This window comes from Stenella coeruleoalba, assembly GCF_951394435.1.
Source record: "Stenella coeruleoalba genome assembly, chromosome: 7".
Taxonomy (NCBI): Eukaryota; Metazoa; Chordata; class Mammalia; order Artiodactyla; family Delphinidae; genus Stenella; species Stenella coeruleoalba.
The window spans coordinates 105,220,213-105,240,759 of NC_137153.1; the positions used below are offsets into that span (position 1 = coordinate 105,220,213).

Sequence of the window (20,547 nt, forward strand, 5' to 3'; positions counted from 1 at the left end):
TACATTTAAAGTAATTATCAATATCAATGTTCTTATTGACATTTTGTTAATTGTTTTGGATTTGTTTTTGAAGGTCTTTTTTCCTCCCTTCCTCTTCTGTTCTCTTGTCTTGTGATTTGATGTCCATCTTTAGTTATGTGTTTAGATTAGATTTCTTTTTCTTTTTTGTATGTGTATCTATTGTAGAGTTTTGGTTTGTGGTTCCCGTGGTTTTGATATAGCAGGCTTTATATGTACAAGATTGTTTTTAGTTGCTGCTCTCTTAATTTCAAATGCATTTCCTATATCCTGCATTTGTACTCTCCTCTTCTCATTACTGCTGATTTTTATATCATATTTGTGTGTGGATGATTTCCTACCTTTACTTTATGCTTGCATTTACTCATGAGCTTCCCTATTCGTAATTTTCTTGTATCTTTTTGTGGCCTTTTCTTTTCTGCCTAGAGAAATTTGTTTAGGATTTGTTGTAATGCTGGTTTGGTGGTGCTGAATTCTCTCAGCTTTTGCTTGTCTGTAAAACTTTTGATTTCTCTGTCGAATCTGAATGAGATCATTGCTGGGTAGAATAATCTTGGTTGTAGGTTCTTCCCTTTCATCACTTTAAATATATTCTGCCACTCCCTTCTGGCTTGCAGAGTTTCTGTTGAAAAATCAGCTGATAACCTTATGGGGGTTCCCTTGTATGTTATTTGTTGCTTTTAATATTTATTCTGTCTTTAATTTTTGTTAGTTTGATTAATATGTCCCAGCGTGTTCCTCCTTGGGTTTATCTTGTTCAGGACTCTCTGCACTTCCTGGACTGGAGTGTTTCCTTTCTCATGTTAGGGAAGTTTTCAGCTATAATCTCTTCAAATATTTTATCAGGCCCTTTCTCTCTCTCTCTCTCTCTCTCTTCTCCTTCTGGGACTCCCCCCCCTATAATGTGAATGTTGGTGTGTTTAATGTTGTCCCAGAGGTCTCTGAGACAGTTCTCATTTCTTTTCATCTTTTTCTTTATTCTGTTCCATGGCAGTGATTTCCATCATTCTTTCTTCCAGGTCACTTATTTGTTCTTCTGCCTCAGTTATTCTGCTATTGATTCGTTTGGTGTGTTTTTCATTTCAGTTATTGTTCGTTTGTTCTTTAAATCTCTGTTTGTTTGTTCTTTAAATCTTCTGGCTCTTTGTTAATCATCTCTCATAACTTCTTTGTCTGTTCCTCCATTCTTTTTTTGAGATCTTGGATCATCTTTACTGTCATTACTCTAAACTGTTTTTCAGGTAGGTTGCCTATCTATCTCCTGTTCATTTAGTTGTTCTTGTAGGTTTGTGTCTTGTTCCTTCATCTGAAACATTTCTCTGCCATCTCATTTTGTCTAACTTGGGTGTTTGTGGTCTCCTTTCTGGTGGTTGCAGGGTTATAGCTCCTCTTCTGGTGTGTGCCCTCTGGTGGTTGAGATTGATCCTGAGGCTTGTGCAGGCTTCCTGGTGGGAGGAACTGGTGTCTCCCCACTGGTGGGTGGAGCTGGGTCTTGTTCCTCTGGTGGGCAGGGCTGTGTCAAGCGGTGTGTTTTTAGGTGGCTTTAGGCACCCTGTCTGCTGATGGGTGGACCTGTGTTCCTATCCTGCTGGTTGTTTGGCCTGAGGTGTTCCAGCACTGAAGACTGTAGGCTGTTGGGTAGGGCCAGGATGTGATGCCAAAATGGGGACCTCCGGGAGAGCTCACACCAATCAGAGCCTAGGAGAGCCCCTATTCTCTGGGGCTTCTGCCACCAGTGTTACTCTCCCCCCCACCCCCGCCCAGTGAGCCACAGCCAACCCCTGCCGGCCCAGGAGACCCTCTAAGACTCGAAGGTAGGTCCAGCCCCAGCTCCTATGGGGTTACTGCTTTGTGCTGGGTCCCAGTGTACCCTCCAAGAGTGGAGTCTCTGTTTCCCCCAGTCCTGTGGAGTTCCTGCACTCGAGTCCCACTGGCCTTCAAAGCCAAATGCTTTGGGGCTTCTTCCTCTCGATGCCAGACCCCCAGGCTGGGAAGTTTGATGTGAGGCTCAGGATTCTCTTGTGGGAGGACCTCTACAATATAGTTACTTTCCAGTTTGTGGGTCACCTACCTGGCAGGTATGGGATTTGATTATCTTGTGAAACTGCCCCTCCTGCTGTCTCATTGTGGCTTCTTTGTCTTTGAATGTAAAATATCTTCTTTGGTAGGTTCCAGTCTTTTTTATCGATGGTTGTCCAGCAGTTAGTTGTGATGTTGGTGTTTTCATGAGAGGAGGTGAGCTCAAGTCCTTCTACTCCACCCTCTTGTCCAGAGTTGAGGGACTGCTTCTGGTTTGGATGCTTGGGGCCTCTGTCCTCAGAATATGCTGTCCGTTATTCCCTTGATATCGGGTATGCAGGTACAGCGGCCCTTGTACGTTCCTGGGACACTGGCAGTAGGGCCTGGTGCCTGCTCGCAGATTTCCTAAGGGCGGGTGCTGAGTTCTCCTGGGACATCGGGGACAGGGCCAGGCTCCTGCGTGCAGGTCTCGTGGTGGTGGCCTGTGCCTGCCTCTGGAGCCCACGATGGCAGCAGTGACTTGCACCCGCCCCCAGAGCTCCTGTAGGTGGCGTCCTGTTGCCTGGGAGTGCTCACGAAGCTCTTACAGTGGTCCCGCCCCTCTCCTCATGCATTCCCCCCCCCCAATAATGGTGCCTTGATTCTCTGGTGGGCCCCGTCTTCTTCTGAGTATACCCTTGGTTGCCACGGTCCAGCTCCTTCAGGCTGTTTCCAGACGGCCAACCCTGGTTCTCTCCTTGGGTCTGACCTCTGAAGCCTGAGCTTCAGCACCCAGCCTCCACCTGCACTAACAGAGGGGTGTTTTAGGCTACGGATTGCAGGGCAGTGGTGCCAACCTTCTGTGCAGGTTACGCTCCATTTTGCTGTCCGCAAACTAGTTAGTTGCTGTGCTCTCCTCCTAGGCTCTGAACCTCCCCCTCCATCCAGTCTGCACTCCCTGCAGGGGAGGATACTTCCCAGCATGTGGAAACCTTTTCTCCTTCACAGCTCCCTCCCTGGGGCTCAGGTGCCATCCAGATTCCTTCTTTTTCTTGTTCCTCTTGTCCTACCTGGTTATGTGGAGGTTTTCTTGTCTTTTTGGAGGTCTGAGGTCTTCCGTCAACGTTTGGTAGCTGTTCTGTGAGAACTGTTCTATATGTAGATGTATTTTTTAATGTTTTGTGGGAGAAGGTGAGCTCCACGTCCTACTCTTCCACCATCTCCATCCCCCCTCCAGGTGTGAGCATTTCTAAGGCCCTTGATACCTGTTACCAAACGAATACAGTGTGTCTCTTTCACTCCCTTGGAGTCAGCCACTTTAACAGTGAACAGACAATGAAGTTTGTGTTCTAGAAGTTTGTGTAGAATTACGAAATGTTATTCACCTGACACCATCAGCTGGAGAAAGAGCAGCTCCAATTAAAAGAATTTTCCTACCAACTATAACTTACATACTAAAACATTAAAAAATAAAACTAATTTTAGTGGGAAACTTCCTTAAGTGGATTGTTATTTCTAGGGAGTACGTGGTAGGGACGTGAAGTCATGATTGAGGTTCAGGTGCAGATTCCAAATTATTACAGTCATTTGAATATACAGATATATATCTCAAATGGCCATTTTGACTCTATTTCTATACTGGGTTCAGCTACAGCAATTTCAGGCTTCAGGGCCCTGAGATGAGTGCTGTCTCTTTACTAAGGGACCCAGAGTTAGTTAGCTTTTTGCTGGTTCTGAACATGCTCCCTAGTCTTTTTTCCCCCCCTTTTCTTTTCTACTCACATTATAAATGCAATTTTGGATTTTTGTGTTAAAAGATTACCTTCTCCCACTTTAAATTGTTGCTTCTTCCTGTCGGCCTAGGCCTCAGAGTGCAGGTGACCAGGCTCCCTCCGTGAAAGGAGATGTGTGTTCATGGAGTATCTCTATGGGCTGAGCACTGGACCAGGTTGTGTGCACATGGTAGAGTCCAGACAGACAGCATACCTACCTACCCTTGTACAGCTCGCAGTATGTTTTGGGAGCCAGATTTTCAGCAGTGAGGTATACAGCTATGTATTTGATTACCTTTGCAGAAGGGACAATGAAGGAAAGGTGTGGGATCTTTTGGAGAACAGTGTGAAGGTCAGAGAAAGCTCCCCTGAGGAAGAGACATTTACACTGAGTCCTAAAGAATGAGTCGGAACTTTCCTGGTGAAGGTTGAGTAGTGGTTAGGGGCAGAGTGGAGACAGCTGTTGGAACTATGTGTGACCTGTGTATTAGAGAGCCGGATGACCTCTCTCATGGTGCACGTGGCTTTGTCATAGTTATTTGTTGTTCAGAAGTGTTTGGAACTTTCTTCAGATTCAAGACTCCTGGAAATCTGACCTCTGGAGAAGAAAGGTGATTCGAATTAAAGTCATATTCCTACGATTTAAATTTCCCAACCTAACTTCTACATAAACTCCAACTTCTTGGAACCTTTCTACTCTCTCATCCACAACCAGTTATCCTTGCAGTGAGCTGCTGTACGGAGGTAGATAGTTGATAATAAGACGGAACACCCCTGAGTGAGTGGCCGCACATCAGACACTGCCAGACACTCATCCTCTGTTATCTTCCTAATGCTCATGTCAACCCCAGCCCCATTGCACAAGGGAGCCAGTTTCGGTTCAGACTACTTACAGGACTTGTTTGCAAATGCCAAGGCCCAAATTCGAACCCAGTTCTGTCTGACTCACAAGCCCAGCTCTTTTCTTTCTCCTGCATGGGGCTGAGTCTCAGAAGAGGAAAGCAGGTGGGGACAGAACCTTGTCCTCAGTGCACCTGGGCAGGACCCTGCCCGTTCCAGTTGGAGACATTTCACTGTGGACCCAGACAGCCAGGGAACCCTGGGTGTGGGACCCCCTCCCCTTGAGAAGGAGAAAGCAGCTTTTCTCGGGAGCAGTGACAGGGTGGGGAATAGCTGAGGCTCCCAGCCTTACCAATCAATCCTGACTACCCAGACAGGAGTTTCCCCTGAACACAACAAAGTCCTGGTTTCTGCCTCCCGCTTCCACAGCAGGAAGCTCTCAGGGCAGGAGAGGGGCCAGAGACAGGCTTCCTTCCTCTCCTCCCCCTGTCCTTCACCTGCTAGCCTGCTTAATTCCCACCTGTACCCTTGGCCCCAGTTCCATATTGTGGGAAGTTCCCTGCCCGTAAACTCTGAGTCTGGTGCTCCGAATCTCACTGGCAGCACAGACTGACTCACTCATGCACCTTCCCAGGTGACAGTAATTGAGCACTTACCACGTGCTTGGCCATGGGTTAGAATCTCTGTGCATATTATTCCATTTAGACTCCAGAACCATCCAACAAAGTACACATTTGAGACTCAGGTGGAATCACTTGTACAGGTGGCCGATCTCTGTGTAGGATTTAGGATTTCCTGACTCCAAGCAAATAATAGTAGTTACTGTTTTTCGAGAGCTCACTGTTTACCAAGCATAGTGTCCCCTGTTCTTACATGTGTCATTTCATTTCATCACTACAGTAGCCCTGTCGTAGGTGTGGTCTCTTTTATCTTCACCTTATAGATGATGCAGCTGAGGCTTAGAAGGGTTGAGGCCATACAGCCAGTAAGTGGTCGCGCTGAGACACAAAGCTCAGGACTCTGCGCCGCACAGCACCTGCCTCTGACCCCCGTTCTGAGCATCTAGTTGCAATGGGCTTGCCCTTCCTTCAGTGGATGGGCCTCTTGCTGTCCTGGTCCTCCTGGCCTAGGTCCTAGGTATGAACTGCAGCCCCGGAGCTAAGCACTTTCTCCTGGACTGCCTTCCTGCCTCCTCTCCCCCTAAACCTCTCCCCAGTCCCCAGAGCTGGGGCCTCCTCCCGGTCACTTGGGCCAGAATGATGTCTGTCTGCTCTCTCCAGCCTTCCTCCCCTTGTCTGTCTGTATAGACACCAGCTGTTCCCCACGTTTGCCTTGTGGGGTGCCCTGGGCCCCGCTGGCCGACAAGAGCAAGACAGTGCAGGAAACTCCATCCGACAGGGGCGACCAGCTTCCTGCCCAGACACCTGTGTGCAGCTCAAGGCAGGCAGGAAGGGGAGGGACTCAGCTGCTCACATGCCAGCTTATTATTTTCCTGTTGGAGCCCTGAGTCTAGAATACAGAGCAGATTTCCAGAACGGTTGCTTCAACAGTTTCCCCTTGTAACAATAACAAAAACATATTCATTTCTAATTGAAATCATTCTAAGTAAGCATGTGTTGGGGGTGTAAGGGAGGAAGGAGAGACAACCTTAAAATATTGGACATACCAGGGCTTTCTAAGGCGTGGTGGCCTGGAACGCCGGTTACGGTCATGTCTCTGGCGGCTGCTAAGAGACTGATTCTGGAAGATGTCTGGGGAGTCGGGATGTAGTCCCAGTTCGACAACTTAGCTCTGAGGCCTTGGGCAACACCAGGTTCATTAGGTTTTTCTCTCTTGGTGTTTGGATTAGATTCATGTCTAAGGACCCTCCACAGGGCTTCCTGAGTGAGGTGGTGAGTGAACAGGAGCTTGAGGGCTGATCAGGGCTGGGCTCAGGGCAGAACGAAAGAAATAAGCCCAGGAGCCTGTTTCAGCACAGGACGGCACGCCCAACTGATGACATTAAATGTAGGGTTGCCACATGCCTTCGCTAATCTAAGTGAAAACCTGTTTTCTTGAGAAAGGGCATGAAACCCAAACGTAGTCCATTGGTCCAAGGAGGCTAGCGATTCTATAAGATATGGGAAGATAACCAAAAGCATGAGATGGAAAGCAGCCGTCTTAGCAGAGCTGATAAAGGGTTGGATGTTGAGTTGCAGAGTTGGGGATATACATCAACAGGTCTAACATCTCAGCTTAGCAGCCAGAATGGTCATCAGAAAAGAAGTCAGGCGGCCTCACACCTCTATGCACAGCCCTTCCGTGCCCCTCCGTTTACCAGAGTGAAAACCAGTCCTCCTGATGATGGCCTGCGTGCTCTGCCCACCCCCAGACCTCTCTGCCCTCACCCCCCACCATGGGTGGCTTGCCCCACTTCACCCCAGCCCTCTGGACTCCTTGCCATCCCACACACAGGCCAGGCATCCTCCTACCTTCCAGTCTTCACCATTAGCTGTGCTTTTGGCCAAGAACATTCTTCTCCGTTCATCCTCATGACTCACTCCAAGTCTTTGCCCAAGTGTTGTGTTCGCAATGTGCCCCACCCTGACCACCCACCTTACATCACCTCTGGCACTCCCACACCCGTTTACCTTGGCTTCCATGCTTTCTTCCTTCCATAACACATCACTTCGGCACATACTGTAAAATGTATTTATTATTTATCGTCTGGCACTCTCTATACCTCTTGGCTGCTGGCATGAAACTCTCATGAGAGCAAGAAGGTGCGTTTATTTTGATCACTGTTATATCCCAAGTTCTGGTGCCCCCCACTGCTGAGAACCTGCTGTGTGATAGATACCGTGCTAGGCCACGAGCGAGATGGACCTGGGCCTATCCATGCTGTGCTCGTATCTTGGGGACCAGTGGCCCGGCGTTAAGAGCACAGTAAATGCTAATGGAGACACAGCAATTGAGGAGTGTCAGTGCAGCTTCCTAGAGAAAGGCAACATCAGGTGAGACATGGAAGGTGCCGTAGGTCTTACTCAGGTAAAAGAAGTAGGAGGAGGGCCAGAGATAAAGATGAGAGAGAAGAGTATTTCTGGTAGAGGGCAGAGTCTGTGAAAAGCCCAGAACAAGGGAACACATTAAGGAAACCCTGATCCCTGAATATGGCTAGAGCACAGTGCAAGAGGGGAACGGGTGAGAGAGGTGAGACTAGAGGCATGAGCAAGGCTTTTATAAACCATGCTGCGGAATTTGAACTGTATCCAGGGAGCAGTGATTTTAAGCACTGAACCAGCCTACAGGATCCTAAAAGGCTTCCTGGAAGAGGGGACGGATGTGCTCAACTTGTAAGATTAGTAAGAGATACCAGGCAAATGACTAAGCAAAGTAGACTAATCTCCTTGTCCAAAATTCACTGCTTTCTGGAGTATTATGATTTCCCCCATTTAGGGTGTAGCTTTGACTTTTTCCTGTGGGTGAGTTAAACACTCATTTCAACTTGATCCTATGAAAGGAATCAGACCTTTCTATCCCCCCAAATTATTATCCATTGTCAATGCCATCACCACTGTCACCATCACCAGCATTATTTACTGAGCACATACTATACACCATGCACTGTGCAAGTGCTTTTACTTGAATTTTATACTTTATCCAAAATACTTCTCTGTGGCAGGACTGTTATTTCCCCCATTTTATAGACAAACTGAAGTTCCCCCCCACCCCACCCAGCTTCCCCTCCGGCCAAAAGAAGTAACTTGCCTACTAGCATACGCTACTACATGACTAACAAACAGTGCAAGGAATCAAAGGCAAGTCTCCTTCTCATCTAGCCTGGTGTGTTCCTCCACCTTACCCATGCTTTTTCTCCATTCTCTCCTCCACTTACCCACGTTTAAACAAGCTTCTGTGTTCTTTGACTGCTGCATGCCCCGTGCCAGACACAGATCTACCCTACCCCAAAGGAGCTTGCAGGGGAGCCCTCATCCTCAGCATCAGGCCTTGGTCTACTTGATGTCATCAAGTCTTTCCACCAACACTGTGAAGCCCCCCAGACTCACTGTGGTACAGTGACTCACCCAGGACCCCACGGTGGGTGGGTGGACAGCCAGGCTTTCTGACCGTCAGTGCAGGATGCCTCCTGCTGCCCCACACTGCACAGTCTCTGCCTGTGACCTCCCTGTTGAGTCTGATTCAGAATTCAGCCTCAGACAGACCTTCAGCCAGGGCCCTGTGGCGTTTGCCAGGCTGCATTCCTGAGCCGCTCACACACGCGGGCGGAGGTGTTATCCTGGGCAGCTCACCCACTGGGAGAAACCCCTGTGCTGAGCACCATCTCCAGCCTAGAGGAAAAAGAGAGAATCCTGGCCTTTAGTCACCGACCTGGGCTTGTTGACAGAATCCCAGAGTGGGTGGCCAAGCCGTTTATGGGACAGCCTGGCCACATGGTGCTGGGAATCCCAGATGTAAACTGGCCACCGCGGCACTGGTGCCGTGGGTGGTAGGTTTTCTTGGGAGGTTGTCTGGGGGATAAGGTGGGAAGCTGCCTGGGGAATCAGGGCATCTGGGAATCGGGCTGAGAGCCGGCTTTATCAGGATGGGACTCTTCTCTCCACATCAGTTTCTCCCTCTGTGAAAAGGGGAACCTGACTCCCATTCTACCTGCCCCGTGGGGGTGGTGCCGAGGGGCGGTTACAAATGGGTGCAGATGCCAAGCCAGTGACTCACCGCTTTGCATCTTCGTTTCCTCTGAGACGTAAAACGAGGATAGTAAGAATAGCTGCCTTATTAGTGTTGCTGGGAAGAGTGAGTAACTGGGTGCCAGGCACAGAATAAGGGATGAAAGGCCAGTGGCTGTGAAACAGACCACGCGGCGGTCAGCCGGGTCGGGGTGTGAAGAGGTGCCTTCCCCTTCCTCTCACTTGCTGACAAGCTCTCAGTGTTTGCAGCGGGGGGGTTAGAATCCTGCAGCATCTACTAAGTGAGGCCCAGGGCAAGTTTGTTTCTTTTTAAACATGCTGAAGCCTCTATTTTCCCATCTGTAAGCCTTCCGAGGTTGTGTGGAACCCATGAGCTAGCACACGGGAATCACCCAACACGCGGACAGCCTCCGGAGGGGCCCGTGTGTATGTGTGTGTATAGTGATGTTCACAGCCTCGAACCTGGACAGACAGGCTTCCCCGTCTCTTCCAGGTCAGACCTGGGAACACCTGGGGGAGTGGGCAGGGCTGGCGATATCCACCCTCTCTTCCCCATTGTAGGCCCTCGATCAGTGAAGTCACCTGGGAGGAGAGGAGCCCCCCCCCCCCACACCCCTCGCCAGGCAGGCCCTGAACAGGCAGTTCACTGAGAGGCTAGAGGAAGGGCAAGGTGCCGGTGCAGGTCCTCTGCACGGGGACCTCCACGAGCTGGTCTGGAAGCAGCATTGCTTCACTGGCTTCGCACCAGAACGCTCGTCTCACAGAGGGGAGTCCAAGTCCGCAGGTGCCAAGGACCTGCCGAAAGCCGTGCAGCGCTGCCTTCCAGGCCCCTAGCGAGCTGCGTCTACAAGCATGTGGGGGGCCACAAGGAGAACCTGGATCTTTCTTTTCCCTGAGACCAAACCTTCTAGACTTCGTTGTGTTCTGACCGAAATTCCTTCCCTTAGGTTCCAGACCCATTTCTTTAGGGAAACGCTGAAACTCCCTGGGCTGGCCCAGGGAGGAAAGCAAATGGTCACACTATGCTCTCACAGCCAGACTGGCCAGACGGGCCTGAGAAGCTAACGGGTGTAGGGCCCTGCCAGCCGGTAGCTTTGGAGAAGCCAGTGGAACTGCAGATGGCAGAAAGGGGAACGTGTAAGACACAAAGCTGTGGAGAAAGTCTGCATTTCTCCATCTTTTCTGCCCAGGGCATTGCCTTCTGCCTTTCTCAGACTGTGAAGGATTTTCAGACAGAGGGAAGGTAGAGATCATTAAAATCAACTCTTAATGTACAGATCGACAGGGAACCTGAAGCCCAGAGAAGGGAGGTAACTTGTACAAAGTCACACAGCACATGAGTGCAAGAACAGAGGCCCCGTGACTTGTATTTTTCCTGTATATTTGCGCATTCATATGTCGTTCCATCCGTGGGTCTATTGAATGCCTGCCATATGGTAGATAAAGACTCAGTTCAACGGCAGACAGACATGGTCCCTGCCTGGACTGCCCTGGCACACAAGCGCAGAAGTGATTCCGCACAAGAATGGTGTAAGGAGAGGAGGCTGGGATATGGGATGAGCATGATGGTGCCGTCTCTGGCCAGACTAACGAGGGAGGAGGCGGTGCTTGAGATACGACCTGGCACAGGAAGAGGAGCTGGCCAGGAAAAGGGAGGAGCAGGAATGGCTGCAAAAGCAGGAAAACACCAGTAAATAAAGCCACCGAGAGTGAGGGGACCAAGGGAACCAGGTGAGGTCTGAGAAGTGTGGAGACCACGCAAGGCCTTGAACTCTTGCTAAGGACTTTGTGTCGTATTCCGAGAGAATCTGTTGCATGTTTGCCTGTGTGAGGCGCAGCAGGAAGCGTGAGACATAGACCAGATGTGAAGCCGTCCCTAACGAATCGAGGAGCCCAATGGGAAAGAGTTAGTTGCAGAGAAAACTAACTGTGCAGAAGACATGCGCGGTAACTGGGTCATCTTAACGTTAGCATGGGCAGGAGGATGGGTTTTTGCCTCTTTCATCTTTGCTCACAACCATATGAAATACATTTTTTTAAAAATCATTTAAAAAATGATCTACCTTTTGTAGACGCAGAAACTCAGGGTGATGGCGGTGAAGGGGTTTTTCCCAAAGTTGTTCAGCGAGTATGACGCAAATGAGGATGCTAATCCAGGCCTCTCGGCTCACATGGTGGTGGTCTCCCCACTGGACCTCAGCTGTGAGATTTGGACGTGGCTCTGCCCTCAGTTTCCCCACACGGACTAGAGGGTTTTCTCTAGGTCTCTTCCAATTCTAACATTCTCTGCTTGTCTTAGAGGTGAAGAAGTTGCAGAGGAATGCTCTAGATCAGACGGTACCACCTGTGCATAGGCATGGAGGCTGGGAAGTGTCCTGAACAGGGCACAGTGAGCAGTTGTAAGCAGCAAGGCAGGCTCTGCATGGAAGCAGCTCCAGGGATACTCACCATGGCCTCACGCACCTGTGAGCTTAAACTGAAAAGAGAAACAAGTGCACTAGCCTGAGCACAGTGAGAGAGTTGGAGAGAGATGGAGAGGCAAACAGGCCTGCATTCGTATTCTGTGGCTTAGGCCCTGGGGAAACAAGAATGAACACGGCTGACACAGTCCCCGTCCCGCTAAGCGAGACGGCATGCGGCACGCACTGCCTGCTAGGGGTTTTCCATTGTTTAGTTCATTACCCCTTGTCACCACCTCTGGAGGTGTGTGCTTTCATCACTCCCATTTCATGACGGAGTTAACTGAGGCTCAGAGAAATTGTCACGTGCTCAAGGTCACACCTCAGTTAGGTGAGAGAGCTGGGGCTTCTGCTTCAATCTTCCTGTTCATTCCTACATTTTAAATTGCTGAAAAGTTGCAGGGTGGAGAGAGGTTGGGAGGGAGAGAGGGAGGGTGGGCACAGGGGCAGAGAGAAAAAGAATTATAGAGAATGAGCCCACAGGCTAGAGAGACAAAGATGCTCTCCAGGCCTGTGTGAGCACTCGAGACCCTTCCCCGGGCAGGAAGGCAAATGAGGTCATTAAATCCATCTGTGCAGATGGGGGACCCTCTGGGGGAAGTTATATGCAAATGTCATGATGCAATGAGGTGAAATCCACTCGCGTCAGCCCAGGCTGGGGCTCAAGCAGGGACAGCACTGTGCTCTTTGGAAAGACAGATCCTCCACTGTGTGGGGAGGACATTCACTCTACTGGGCTCTTTCTCACGGTTTCTAGAAAGGACAGCCAGCCCAAGGTCACACCGCGTGTGAAGGGATGGACTCGGAACTGAAACGTGGGCCTCTCACTTTCTCTTTTTAAATTTCTTTTAATTTTTTTCTAACCTTCATAATATATACATATATCGAATTGTCATGTTGTGTGCCTCTCGCTTTTTCCCATGCTGAAATCCGCTCCTGAGATCCTTCAACCAAATTTCCTGCAAAAGTCTCTCTGTGAAATGTTCCCCACCAGGATTTAAGCCCCCTAGAAGGTGGTCTGAGCTTGCTGACAAATGCTTTTGTTGTTTTCATCATTGCCTCTCAAAATCAAAATTACCGATATATGCAGAGAGTTATGTTTTCTTAAAAGACCTTGTCACATCCTTTATATCACTTGATCACCACAACAGCCCTATAAGTTAGATATTCCATTGTACAAGTCTATTAACCAACTCTTGTGTAGTACATTACAATCTTTCACCCATGATTTCATTCGGCCCTCAGAGTCCACAGTGCAAGGTCTGTCTTATTCTACTGATTCCACAGCTAGGAACCTGGGGCTCCGGGGGAGGTTGCTTTTTCTACTTTAAATACTAGATTTGTCACTTATTACTTTGGGCAAATGCCTGCCCCTTTGTCCGCCTCAGTTTCTCCTATAAAAGGGTGATTGTTTTAGTGTCTATCTTACAGAGTTGTCAAAGGATTCAGTGTTTTCCTGTTTGGAAAGCATTTAGCAGTTTGCCTGACCTGTAATAAATGCCCCTGAAAATGGGAAGCGCTATGATCATGACCATGGTGACCTTGATAAAAGTTATCACAGGGCTAGTAAGAAGCAGAGTCATGTCTTGAATCTGCTGCTCCCCAAATCCAGTGATCTGCCCTCTGCCCTGCACTGCCCCTCTGGAATTTGCTGTTCTGGCCTCAACCACCTGGCTCACTTCTTCTATCTTTCTCTCTGCAGGTCACCCCCTTCCCTATGTCTTGTGACCTACAGGGTGACTGTGCTTGTCGGGACCCCCAGGCCCAGGAACACAGCCGGAAAGACCTCCGAGGATACAGCCATGGCTAAGGAAGGACAAGGAGTTGTCAAAGAATTCCCAATGCCAGGACCCGCATCCCTTTGGTATTGATTTCACAGTCAGCTGCTCAACGGAATGGCCTCTCCACACCAGGGATCCTTAGCACCCAACCGGTCTGCCTTTAATTTCACCCAGGAAGGACTCGTAGTGGGGGCACGTGAACCACGTCTCGCCATGCTGAATGATGGAATGGAATCCCATCCCAAAGTCTTAGACGGACTGCATATACGGCGTGCAGTCCCTGAGCCTCCTAAAATTCTAACCGTTTGTCACACGACCACAGCAAGAAACATGTATGTAGGAGTTACGTATCTAGGAGTGTGCCCACCTGCGGTTAGTAGGTGTGCCTGCGTACGCACCTGCGCGAACACCCGCGTGAGGGCAGTTTTGGAGACGGAGCAGAGAGAGACTGGGGCAGGCTCAGTCTTTCCTCTCCCGGGCTCCTAGCCGACACTGTCCTTGGGAGAAAGAGAGTTAGAGAAACTGCCAGGACCAAGTGTTGAAATGCTAAGATAGCTCGCAGCCTGTGGCTTACAATATGGAAGGTGTGCACAAGGGTGCAGTCCTTCGGGGTTGGACGTGAAACGGTCTCTGATCACCTACCTTCTAGGGAAGTAGGACCCAGGAAGAGGTAAAGAATCCAAGGTATGCAAAGCCCCCAAATTCTTCCGCTGCCGTGGGGGATTTTACCCCAGCTCCAGGGTTCGAGGCCAAGCTGGAAGTGGCTTAGGATTGCAATGTCAAGGCATTATAACAGCCCCCTGCTTGAGGCTTGAGGCCATAATATCCCTCCCATTCCCCAGATCTTGCCTTGGGACCACATTTGCTGCTACTTTTCCGGCTGCTCTATCCTATACATTGAGTACCCCAAGATGGTAGGACTAGGTTAGGAAAAACCCCACACAACCAAACAGTCTGCCTTAAAAGTGACCCACATTTTTCCACAGCTCCTCACCTCTTAGCCCTTGTGCAAGAGAAGACCCCTCATAGGCCCACGTGGTGAGAAGTGAAGTCCCCCAGGGGTGGGCTTCTCATTCTGGAAGGGAACTGAGGGACTTAAGATGCTGGAACCCTCACTGAGAGTCCAGAATGTCTAAGCCAGTGTTAGATCTTATAACCAAGTGGAACAGTGTTAAATTTCTATGATGTCGGAGCCCTCCAGAGACTGCTGGAATTTTAGGGACTCTTGAGTGATCATCCTTATCCAAGCCTTCCTGCCCCTCCAGGCTAGAGCAGGCTTTGGGTCTGAGGACCTCACTGCTGCCCCGAGTAGCTAGAGTCCTGGGACAGACAACCGTCTTGGATGGGATCTGTCTGGACCGTGTTCCAGAGGGGCTGTCAGAGGGAAGCCAGAGTTCACAGCCTCGGTCCCCAACACCCCAGCACGGCCATCGTGCTTTCCACAGTCTTCCAGCTCCCGGTACCCCAGCCACACCTGTGGTGGGGCAGCCCTTCCCTCTCTCCTGTGCTCAGCCTCCAAAAGTTAAGCGGAAATTAGCCAAACGCGCATAAAAGCCTCCACCTCTTTGGGGTCCTCTTTGCCTCTGTTCAGCCAGTTACCTGTCCACTCCTTTTGAATTAATATGGGAAGAGGTGAATCCAGAATGAGGTGGAGAGAATGCTTAAGTTTGACGTGATTTTTGAAACTGAGAAAGTGAGGTGATGGGAGTATCTAAACTAGATATATCGCGTAAAGATTGCTACAGATCATCTCAAGTCTAGTGAACCAACAAAAACAAAGTTTAGCATAGAAATGGAAAATACTAGGCACATGGGCTGACCTTCCTCATTCCTGCATCTGACGCAGGCGTTGTTAATCAGCTATAGCCCTTTTTCCAGGGACCAAAAATAACTTCAGAAACCTTCTTACTGTATCACTCCCAACAGCAATTACCTACTGATCAAGAACACTTGAGAAGATATCTATTGGCCATCTGTGGTCTGTTATATTAAGAAATATATCAAGGTGCTTTTTGCACAGGTGCCCACAAATAAGGATGCAGTGCTTGGGTAGTTTTGTGTGGCTTGTACCATATTACAGACTCTGAGATTGAGTTCTAGGCTCTCCACTGTTAAGGCCTGGCTCAAATCCTTTATATTTCCTCTTACAAACTTATATCTCATTTATATTCAGGGCATTTTTTTCCTCTAATTACCAGGGCCAATCCTTGGCAAAATAATAATAATCATATAAGCATTGATCCCATTTTGTACCCCTCTCCAGTATCTTAGAACTCTTGCCAGCTCTTAAAGCCCCTCTTCTGCCCTAGCTGAGTTATCAACCTGGGTGGTGCTAGCTAGGAAGGAACAAACTAAGAAAGATAACAGAGTCAGCCCTGCCAGTTGCTTTTTTTACATCAGTAAGTAGTGCAAAGCCTTGGAGACCCAAAGACAACATTACTAACGGTGGGGTGGCAGGAATCACAGAAGAACCTCACCAGCTTCCCTGAAATCGACTCCCATGCTCTTTCCTCCTTCACTTGCACACACACTTCAGCTGAGAAGAGTTTCCTGAAGGCTGACTTCTACCTTCAGATTCTCGGGTTGATCGAGCCCTTACGAGCAAAGAGCCTTCCAGTCTCCTCCTTGCCATCATTCAAACCTGTTACTCACAGATTCATATTTGCCAAGGATATTACGTGGGAGAGGCTGCTTGACTGACAGCCCTGGGCCCACATGCAAGGTGTCATTAATAGGCCCTTCTCAAACCTTAGTGGAGGACAGTCAGCTCTGTTCAGGCAATGCACTGATTCTCGGTTTCATTTTCTTTCTGGGGATAAACTCAGTATCTCATCCCCTGATCATCATCTCCAGTTTAGGACAGTGGAGTACTCACAAGGAGGCAGCTCTGAAACACTGTTGTCTGTCAGCAGCTCAGAGGTCCTAAAGCACTTGGAGGTTCTGAAGATGTATTAGCTTCTTCAGAACTTGGAAGTTCTGAAGAAGTATTAGCCTGTTAACAGCAAGAAAGAAAAGATAAGGTGGACAGTTCTCCAAGCCTTCTCTTAGGAAGACTTTCCAAGCCGCAACCCTGCTGGCTGCCAGAGGACTTGCATGACCCCCCAGATTCTGTGCCAGCCACCTTTTAAGGGAAGACTGTCCATGGGAAGTCCATTCTGGTGGCTGAATTGGGGTGTTATGAAAGGGAGAGATCAATGACTGTAAATAGTAAGGCTCTGAAGATGGAGGGTATCAGCTGCTAGTCCTGGCTTCAGCATGTTGAGTCACTGCCTAGACAGTTCTCTTGGTCTTCTTCCCACCTTGGCCAATGCTTCAATGCTATTTGTTGAAAATAATTCTTTGAGACAGATTTCGGCTACCTCCCTTCCAGGTTTGATTTAACTTGGTTCTAACTGTCAATTTGTTATAGGTCTTACCTGTGTTAAGGAAGGAAAGAAAGGAAGAAAGAGAAATAGAGAAAGGAAGGAAGGAAACCATAAATTCAAGTGAACAGTTTGTTTTGTTGTTTTTTTTTTCTGGAACTACTTCAAGTGGGAAAATAAAAAGAAGAAATTGATGGTGACAGGGCTGTACAGATAGAGATTAATAGAAGATAAGGAGATTAAAAGTAAATAAAATGCATGATTAAAAATAAGAATTTTTTAAAAAACCTATTTTTGTGCTTTCTACAGACTCAGTAGGTAGACACAAGCATAAAGGTTTCCCTAGCAGGAGTAGAGTGGGATTTTATATTGCTGTCTGTTTTTTTCTGTACATTGTGGTAGGTCCAGGAAATAAGGCATCTTTCCCCTTAATATGTAGTTGTTGTTTGGCGGGGTGGGGGGGGCATTTTGTCTATCTGTTTGGTGTCAATCAGTGATAGCAGGGAATGGGGAGGGCTTGAAACTGGTTTTTCCAAATATTAAGGGGACATATTGTGTCACACTTTTCACATTATAAAATGTTTGTATTTACCATTAGAGCACTGGGCTTTATAAAGTCTGCACTTAGAATCACACTGCACAGTCCACTTTCCTAAAAAGCTGCTACATGACCAGACAGGTAATTCCCATGGTTTTTGAGAAACAGAACAAACAAAGCAAACAACAAACATAAAACTAAAAAGCCTGTTCTTGTAATTTGCTCAAGTTTCGCCAAATTCCTACCCATTGTTTGATCTTTAAAAGAAATGTGTAATAGCCAAGAGAGGAATTGTGTCCCTAGAGTAAGAACACAGAATTCTTGACTCCAGGCAGCAGTTTGCTCAGTGATCTTGAACAAGTCATCATATTGCTTCTCCATTTGCCTCAGTTTCTCCAGCTGCAAAATGGGGATACTACTACTTACCTACCTCACAGTGGGAGGGCGGGGATTGTGAGGCCCTGAGGTTTTAAAGGGGCTGTGGCAATCTGTGAGAGCCAAGGCTTGACACAAAGTCTATGGGTTACTTTTCAAGAATGCACAGGCCCACTGGCCACTTAAGAAAGACAGGGAGTGCTCATTTGATATATCAAGGAATAAAGGTGGAGCTCCTAGATTAGAATCCACCTTAAGAGAGAGGCTTGCATTTGAGAATATTTCACTTGTAGAGAAATTGGACTTTCTCCCCCTTATTCTGGCCTTTACCGGTTCTATAATTTGATTAAAAAAAAAAAAAAAGAAAGAAAGAAAACAGTGACTTCCTACCGTGTAAAAGTCAGCTTACTGCTTGTTCAAGACTTCTGGGCCATTTCCAACTTTATAGAGTAAGGGAGTCCCTAAAATCGCTTTTTCTTCTCAGACTTAAAATTCCACATCGAGTGTTCCATTAGAAAAAGATACAGCATTCTGAGTGCAAAGTCGGGGCTTCTTAAACTCTACACCAGCAGTCATTGAGGAGAAGTTTGAACAATTATTGACTTGCTTCCTTGGGTCTCTATAATCAATAACCTGTCCACAGATATCTATCTATATAAAGATATTATATATAAATATAAATTTACATATATATGCACATGTATATATAGTTGTACATATATGTGTGTATATATATACTTAAATGTAATATTTACAAAATAAAACTGTGATCTCGTCTAGAGAAAATGTATTCATATTACAAACTGCTCTTCCATATTTATGTATCATATTATACCTTTTTATTATTGTTATAATTATTATGGGTATTTCTAATTATTATGATGTTGAAATCTGTTTCACATCTTCTGGAAACTACCAAAAAATGACTTTCCATTGATGTGCTTAAAATCTGTTCTCAAGAGAATTCTACTGGCCTACTATAAAAAAGAAAAAAAAAAAGAAAAAAGAAAATCTAAGCACCAAAAACAAAACACAATTCCAATCCTTTTTCTGTACCTCACGCGCATAAATTTGCTGCTCCTTTTTTGGGTTTTATTTTTTCCTGTTTATGTGTTTTTATGGATCTAAGTTAAGTCTTTCAGCAATATATAAAAATGTAAATAGTAAACTTTATTTATTAAGGATGTCATCTTTTTTAATTTATATTTACACAATTGTTCATCTAATTTATTTTTTCTATACGGTTTTAAATACTCAGACATATTTTGCTGTTCATGATATTTTTATCCTGTTCTCATGGATTTGTTTTTCCATACTGTTTTCTCTGGTCTCAATTACAGGTTAGATCTCACAAACAAATAATGTCAAAGACAGAAATATTTTGCCACTGTTGATTACTATACCTTAAAAGTTCTATATTATGAAAATATATAATAGCTTGTATGCTTCAAAAGTAGTGGTGTGGTTTTTGTCTCTTGTGGAAATCTAAAAGACTCTCACATATACACACTAACATGGAAGAGAATCCCAGTGCCTAGAATTAGAAGATCAATGGTAGCAGGAAGTTGAAACTAATATACACCCAATCTTCTACAGAAATAATTCCTGAAGGCATCTACACTTTGCATGTGCAAAAATTGAAAAACATTCTTACATGTTATAAGAAAGTTCATTTCCAGGGAGCTAAAACGAATATCACTTCCAGTCATGTCTAATATTTTTGATGCTCTCTCCAATGATAAACTTCAGCATATTCATTATTTTCATTTATTTTCTTCATACTATAATTGAACAGTCAGTTATCCAGTTTATCAAATGAACTGGCAGCTGAGACCAAAGTATTGCTGATTTTGAGCTGCCCACTGGATCTCATTTTTCATGAGATCACTTAGTAGCTATGCAATCTTTGGAAAGCTATTTGATTGCTTTAAAATTTAGTTTTCTTATCTGTAAAATGGAAATAAAAGTACCCATCTCATGAAGTTGTTGTTGGAATGAACTGAGATACGCAAAGATTTTAGAACTGTGCCAGACACAGATTATATTAACTCTTGTTATGATGAGATACAGCTGCTTATGACAAGTATTAATAATGCACTAATTTTTCTAATATCAACTTGGTTTTTAGAAGCATAAAAACAAGATTCACTAAAGCATTCAAGTACTTGCACAGGCATTGCATGCACTGTACACTGAGCTATGGGCTGGCAGTACCACCATAATATAGGTTTATCTGCTGATACTTGAAATGTTGAATTCTGCATAAAAGAGTAGTTTGGGGACATCATTGTGAATGACATAAAAGGGCAGGGGGAGAGAAGTCAAGAACTACCCATAGGTTTTTTGGACTCTTTACAAACACAAGCCACTGGGAGACACGAGGGAGGGCACCAAATGATAAAACAAGAGTCATTGCTAAATTCTACCAGGTAACTGGCCATTTCTAAAGTTATATAAATTATTAAAGAGAATGTTTTACTCAGTTCAATTCAGTTCACTGTGAAGATTGAAACAAGATTTAAAGAATAGTTATGAAAAGAGGCAAATATTTCCCAAATAGAAAGATTAAGAAAGTCTTTTTTGTGTGTGTGTGCCAGTACCACACTGTTTTGATTACCATAGCTTTGTAGTATTGTCTGAAGTCTGGAAGAGTGATGCTTCCAGCTTTGTTCTTTTTCCTCAGGATTGCTTTGGCAATTCTGGGTCTTTTGTGGTTTCC

At 46.6% G+C, this 20,547-nt stretch overlaps 1 protein-coding gene across 4 annotated transcripts in view; it reads left to right on the forward strand.

Annotated features, from left to right (window-relative positions):
• The window catches only part of PAPPA (pappalysin 1), a gene marked incomplete at its 5' end in the record, with an annotated part of 543,378 nt that extends 524,170 nt beyond the window's left edge, over positions 1-19,208 (forward strand). For all 4 annotated transcript variants that reach the window (XM_079927208.1, XM_079927210.1, XM_079927209.1 and 1 more), the window contains one exon: positions 13,475-19,208. In XM_079927208.1, the coding sequence (XP_079783334.1) occupies positions 13,475-13,582 (108 nt within the window). In that variant the 3' untranslated portion in view covers positions 13,583-19,208. The remainder of the gene's footprint in view (positions 1-13,474) is intronic.
• Between the last annotated feature and the right edge of the window lie 1,339 nt (positions 19,209-20,547).